Source organism: Phyllostomus hastatus, unplaced genomic scaffold (assembly GCF_019186645.2).
Source record: "Phyllostomus hastatus isolate PE091 unplaced genomic scaffold, TTU_PhHast_1.1 phas_contig_30, whole genome shotgun sequence".
Taxonomy (NCBI): Eukaryota; Metazoa; Chordata; class Mammalia; order Chiroptera; family Phyllostomidae; genus Phyllostomus; species Phyllostomus hastatus.
Window position 1 is genome coordinate 7,073,516 of NW_025333841.1, and position 7,304 is coordinate 7,080,819.

Sequence of the window (7,304 nt, forward strand, 5' to 3'; positions counted from 1 at the left end):
ACACATAAAAAAAAAAGCCCTGGCTGGCGTAGCTCAGTGGATTGAGCGCGGGCTGGGAACCAAAGTGTCCCAGGTTCGATTCCCAGCCAGGGTACATTCCTGGGTTGCAGGCCATAACCCCCAGCAACCGCACATTGATGTTTCTCTCTCTCTCTCTATCTTCCTCCCTTCCCTCTCTAAAAATAAATAAAATCTTTAAAAATAATAATAATAATACACATCAGATTGTTGCTCCTAGTTACCTCTGAGGATAGGGCTGAATTGGTGGGGAACAACTTTGTAAAGAGGAGAATAGTAATTGATCTCTATTTTTAGAATGTTTTGTGGTAAGTATATATGCACAATTACTTTTGTAATTAAAATATTTAAATAAGCCTAAGAACAGGAATAAGGGCTGGGCATTAATTAGTTAAAGAAACTGTTCACTTATGCAACAGACAAATGCTTAAATTTAAATGGTTTAACACAACACATTTTTTGTTTCTGTTCACATGCATTCTGATTTTTGTTGGCAGAGACTTTTTGCTCTCAGGCAAATCAGGGATCCTGGTTGCTTCTACCTTGTAGCTCCACTGTCTCAACACGGGGGCTCTATGTTTGCTGCTGAATGGCAAAGGCAGCATGGAAATTACATACTGGCTCCTGCCTAACTACAAATGTATGTTCCAGGAAGGAGGGAAAGACAAGATGTGAATGAGCACTTGTAGTGTCTTCTATAAACTGTCATATAGTAGGTGCTCAATAAAAAGCTACTATTATAATGTTATGACAACAACCCTCTTCATTTCTTGGAGTTTCTGAGAAAACCATTTTTTCTTTGAAATTCACCAACTTTTCAAGTGCCTACTATGTGACTGGTGCTTTCAAATATAGGACCACATCTTGTTTTCAAAGGATCCTGTAAATCTTAGCAGGGAGTCCTGCACTGCCCTTTGCAATAATCTCTATAATCTCAGTAGCCTGAGAAGTCTTCCCTTCCTTATGATGCAAAATAAAAATGTTAATTTGTGAGTCTTTGGTACAATCCACATGACTGAGCATTCCCAAATATCTGTATAGATGTCATCAGGCATACTGGGAAACAGGATATTCCTGTGGAGCAGATATACATACAAGAGGCAGTAGAAGGATGGTTAACTATTTTTTTCTTTTTAAATCAGAGTTAATATGTCAACTAAGCAACCATTGTTTTATCTCCTAAGAGGACTCCAGGGCTTTAAGAATTCAGCCCTTGTAGATGTTTGCTTATACTGTGATTTCAAATGGGAAAACAATTTGAGGATGTATTGAAGATGCCAGGAGATATGCCCAGGCATCTAAACATCCTCCAAAATGCACTTTCTATTGTGACCCTAGAAAGAGATGCCAAGAGACTTCTGCAGGGAGTAGGAATGCTCAATGTGAGGGGTAAGGCAGAAAATTTGGGTTGTTTCTCTGGGAGCAGGATACATAGGCTTCAAAGGAAGAGGAAGTGGCAAGCTGGTCAGTATGCCAGGGTGCCTAGCTGGACAGGAGGAGACATGGAGGAAGAGTTGGAGAAAGGTGCCTGTAATGCAGGAAACTACTGGGACTGGATAAAAATGACAACACCTACCCAGAGTCCACTGTCAAGGAGCCCTGGGGCTCAGGCAGGAGGACCCTAGGTAAATAAAGCCTACAGATAATCCCCAAATGGCGTTTGCTTCTTTTTGTTAGCTTATTTATTTTTAAAAAATATTTTATTTATTTGTTTTTTAGAGAGAGGGGAAGGGAAGGAGAAAGAGGGAGAGAAATATCATAGTGTGGTTGCCCCTCACATAACCCCCAACTAGGGACCTGGTCCGCAATCCAAGTATGTGCCCTGACTGGGAATCGAATGAGGGACCCTTTGGTTTACAGGCCTGTGCTCAATCCACTGAGCTACATGAGTCAAGGCTCACCTTTCTTCTTCAGGCCTGCTTTTAGTATCTTGGCAACTGGGCCCTTGTTTTTGTTGCCTGGAAAACTTGGAATACTGAGAAGGTATATGAACAAAGAAACAAAAGATCTGCCTCAGGCTATGATGAGTAGAAATACTCTGGGCCTAGATGAATTGAGGACTGAGTTCTAGTACTGTACTAGTCCTGTCACTCCATCGGGCACTATGATATTGGGCAAATTGCCAACTACTACGAGTCTCAGGTTCTTAATTCCTGATATGGGTGTGGTAAGCCCTGACTTGGACTGGTATATAATGTAAGTGAAGCATCTGGATAGTGCCTGACATTGATTGGATCTTTAATGAAAAACAGAATTTCTAATATAATTTTGAACCCAGCCTCTCACTCGCTTCCCTGTGATTGTGTGTGTGTGATGACATTTCAGAGAACATGCAGCACTCTATGGCACAAGATACCTAGTGAGCCAGAAACGCAACTTTGTACATAAGACTCGCTGAATTTTCTATTAGTGGCTGTATTATTTAATTTGAATATGAGGAAGTCTTCCCCAGTGGAATGCAACTCAAAATTCCTAGAATTTGAGTCAAAGACTAACTCCTTTCCTCTCCCCAGCTGCTCTTCCCTATAAACCACTATTTACATTCATTTCACCCCACCCAAAATCTTGCCTTTGCTGAGAGCTGGCCAAATTACACTCAAGATAGCATAATTAAAATTTCCTTTCAATGGAGTAGGCTCTGGCTGTCCTAGGCCAGGGAAAAAGTGCCAGCCTCTGGGCACCACTTCAAAGAAATATCACTCTGTTGTCAGATAATCCTTGCAGACATAGTGTATTAGAGCACTTAGTTTGTGCAGTGTTCAGAGGCATGGGGACAAGGGCACAGGACACTTTCCACACCTGCTCCAGGTGGGGATTTCTCTGGTTTATTCATGATCCTAAAGGAACATTTAAGAGCAGTTTTCCATCCTAGGCTTTTTTTCTAACCTGTAAGACACACCTATAATAATAAATGAGCCATTGATTGAATCGGTACTCTCATTTATAAAGATTTAATTTTGCACACATTCTTTAATTGGCAAAGCCAAGCCAGGTATAGCTTTAATTTTACAAAACAGCAAACTAAGATACAAGAACCCTAGGGGAACCATCTTGTACATTTTCTCCCAATTTCTTTATCTCATCTTTTTTATTGCTGCATGCTTTTACATTGTTCCTATTCCAATGCCATGTTATCTTGCTGATCACAAAATGAGATGTAAGGTTCCCCATTTTATTTTACAGAGCAGCAAAATTCTTATCCTTAAACCTGTTAAACAGCACTAAATACATGGCCAATATCATTCACAAACCTAAACTCTGAAGCTAATCTTTTAAGAGAAAGAACATTTGAAATATAGCCTAAAAAATAAAAAGGTAAAATCTGCAATTCAACACTCCACCACATGGAGTCTTGATTTCCCTCTTCAAAAACTGGAGAAACTGCCTCAAACTTTACTCAGGACTGAAGCTGCTGGACATGATACTGGAACTTTCACTAGCTATTGTGGTAGTACCACCACCGGTGGCAGCACTGGCCTCAGCTCGCTGTCTCTCATCTTTCAAAGCATCCTCATACCAGCGTGGGAAGGCAGTGGGGTCAGTCCCAGTGACCCTGGTGAAAAACTCAAGGACTTTCATCTTGGTGGTTTCAGCATAGGCTCTTGGACCCCACAGGAACTCGTAGCGTGGAGGATCACTGTTGGGTACCTGCTGGCACTCCAGGTACTTTTCCTGCACTAAATCTTTGGTAATGAGTTTCCTGGGTTCCCCATAGATGAAATCCTCCCTCCCAGCATACACCCCAATCATATTCAGCACTTCCCAGATTCTCTCTTCTGGGGCACGGTTACCCTCCATAAAGATTATGCCCAAGATCAGTATCAGGAAGCCAGTCTTGGGCATGCCCTGGTCATCACTAACTATCCCATCATAGGTGAGGTCTAGTATTTTGACAAGCACATAGGTGTGGCTGGTGGGGTCCACTTCCTTCACTTCAATGCCAAAAACAACTGCCATGCACTCACAGACTTTCTTGAAGATGTCAGGGAAGTGATCCTTGTGCTCTTTCATGACATTCTCCAGTATTTCTGCCTCTGTGATAGGCTCCTGTGATACATACTTGATACTCAGGTATTTCACCAATTCAGCCACCTTCTTTTGCAGCCCTCCTGTGCACAGGGACTCCGGATTTGGTGGAGCCGGTGAGGTGCTTGGACCCTCTTGCCTGCTGGAGCCCTCATTTGATTTGCCTGATGGAATGGCTTCAGTGGCAGGGGGGAAGGAGCAGGCTCCCTGGGAAGTCTGGGGAACACTTGATATTCCAGCAGCAAGCACAATCTTTGTGGTCTCCGGGATCAAAGGAGAAAGAGAGGAGGAGGAATCTTCCTCCTCAGTTACAGGAACCTGTGCAGCTACCGGGCCTGGAGCCTCTTTTTGAGCCTCAGGGCATTCTTGAGGCTCCTGGAACTGACTCTTTCCACTGCCAGGCATGATGTCTTGTTTTGGGAGCAGCAGGCAGGAATGTGAGCTGGAAGTGGGTGTTGGGGCCAGTGGCCTGAGGGAGAGAGGAAGCATATGAGAAACAAAATAGCCCTTCCCGGGTCCTCTCAGCTGTGAGAAAGGGCAGGTCTCTGTGGGTCCCTCTCTATCCTCTCAGCTGTACCTAGAGGGCCTAGTACTCTTCCCTCTGATCCTCACAGATGGGCCATTTAGACAAAGGCCAAGAACTCCCCGAGATCCCTGATTTGCGAATGGAGGGGGAAAGGGAGGTTCAGCCTGACAGCATTTCCCTGGGCCCCCAAAGGCTGACGGAGGAATTGGGGTGAATTTCTGTGGAGATTACGCTGGGTTCTGTGGTATGCCCCATCCTCCTCCCCAAGGAATTCACATTTACTTCTGACAGGGAATTCTTAACCTCTCCCTTATGCAGACCCGAAAATGCGGCCCTGAGCAAGGCTCCTATCACCCCTAAAACACCCACAAGGAAGTACAGAGCATCGCAGTCAGCACGTCTGCCTAACTTGTATGAGGTTGAGTTAAAGGCTGAGAGTAGGAAAGTGTTCTGTGAGCTTTTTTTCTCTACGATAGGAGGTCCCATCAGTCCTCCATAAAGGGCCTCTCCTTAAAATCTCGCAGAGCCTGGGACACCTCTGTCTACGGAGCCAAGTACTCACATATTCACGTCTGAGAAAAAGCCTCCCCTCAAACTGCCAAGATGGCTGTCCCTCAAACTCCCAAGATGGAGTCCGGACAACAATTTGCAGGGCAGATAACAAGGGCAGGGTGGGGGCTGGGGCATCTTCTCTTAGCGATGAGAACTCCGTTTAGTCCTTTCTCAGAGTCCTTACCTTAAGGCTTAGCAGGTCCACGTACTCCCTCCTTCTGCTGATCTAAATCCAGTCTGAAGCTTCTGGTTCCTCAGACTCCTTAGGCCAGAAGTTTCTCTACCTCACTTACTCCAACTCTGTCTCTGATCTGCAGGAATGACTGAAGGGGCAGAGCCTCGGGCTGAGGCCCCTTTTATCTATGGTAGGAGGTTACATCACCCCTCCCCTCTGGAGCCTCCCCTTGAAGCCTGCGGGGCCTGAGACTCCTCCCTCTGCTGACCTGAGTCCGGGCGCCTCAGAGGAAACCTTGCCTCCCACAGATTCCCAAAGTAAAAGTCAGGCTACAACACACCCGGGTACAATGCTTTGCATTTCCCAGGGCTCCTAGGAGCATAGTGGGGTTGGATGCCACTCTATGTGAGATGGGAAAATCCTTCAGTCTTTGCCTTGACTTCTGCTTGAGCCCTCCCCTTTCCCCCTCTACCAACCTGAGGCCTCAACCCCTCACATCAAGACCCTTACTTCACCCAGATAATCAAAATGGAAGAGAGGTGGGTCATCAGCCCGACAAGCCTGCATGGAGTCTACTAGACTGACAGTAAAGACAAGGTAGGTTTCTGTGTGGCTCCTTATGTGTTCTGGGTTGGGTGTTACCCTATCCTCCAAAAGGTATTCATATTTTCTGACAGAGCCTGCCCCCTCTGCCTTAAACCCCTATCTCACTGAAAAGCACATCACAAAAATACAGAGTGTGGGTGATGTGGCCTGTTTCTGACAGTCCTGCCTGCGGCCTCCCAGGGCTGAAAGCAGGCCTACACCTCTGTGGAGCCTCTCTGTCTGGGTTGGGTGGCCAATTCAGCCCTCCATAAAGTTCTCACTTTTACATCTGGCAGAGCCTAGGATTACTTACTCTGCTGATCTGAGTTTTGTCCCATGATATCAAAGGCATCACCTCCCTAGAAATGTACCCCCTCTCCTGGTGAAAGTCAAGGTCTACAACATCTTGCCATCATGTCCCAAGGTCTCCCATGCCTAACAGCTGGGGTAGGATGGGCTGGGGGAGAATTCTCTTCTGTGGTGGGGGTCCTTAGTCCTTCAGAATCATTGCCATGCATTGACTCCTGGCCCTGAGTTGTCCTTCTACCTCTGCAGACCACAGTTCATCCACCTCAAACCAAGAGTAGAAGACAGCAGCCCAAGCTTGTCATCTTGGCACATGCAGGTAAGGCAATAAATCTAAATTATTTGAGGACAATTGACATATTTCCAATAATCTCAATCTATCAGGAAAATTTTATAGTTGCATCCATAACAATTGTGGACATTTTTGTGACGTTTCTTAGGTAATTTTTAGATTTGCATGCTGCTATGAATGGGATATTTAAAAAAATCATAATGCATTTATTATCCTGTAATTCGTCCATTTTTCTACAGACAAATAAATAAAAGTTTGCAGTATCAATGAGAGAAAGGGAAGTGCCTTTTTATAAAATTTAATTTTATTCTTCCAGCTTTATTGAACTCTGCTTGACAAACAAAAAATTGGGTTTGAAGTGCACACTGTGATGTTAAATATGCATATACATTGTGAAATAATTATAAGTAGCTAATTAGCATATCCATCAACTCACATGGTTACCATTTTTTGCGTGTTGTGAGAACACATAAGGTTAACTCTCTTAGCAAATTTCAAGTACGGGGAGGGGCGGGTACCAAAAAAACCCAGAATTATCTTCTGGAGAGTGAGCCACTTGCAGCACAGGCTTCCCCTTACCAGCTCAGTGTTCTAGGAACCCCTCTGTACCAGTGTACCCTCTCACATTGTTGTGAGAGGCTGTGTTTGGCTTCAGTGGAATGTTTTTGAAGACTGTTTTGATGCATTTGCCCATTTCATGGTGGGTGATTTACCTGCTCACACCACACTAAGCATTCAGAAGTTTTTGACCAAAAATGGCAATGACCCTTGTGCCCCACCCTCCCTATTTATCCTATCTTGCCTCAAGCAACCCTTTTTTATTT

General features: G+C 44.7%; 1 protein-coding gene across 1 annotated transcript; it reads right to left on the reverse strand.

The window, feature by feature from the left end:
* Positions 1-3,411: 3,411 nt before the first annotated feature.
* On the reverse strand, positions 3,412-4,449 carry LOC123819064 (putative MAGE domain-containing protein MAGEA13P). The gene has a single exon (XM_045839367.1). It carries the CDS (start codon positions 4,447-4,449, stop codon positions 3,412-3,414), a length of 1,038 nt encoding a protein of 345 aa, XP_045695323.1.
* Positions 4,450-7,304: the final 2,855 nt, after the last annotated feature.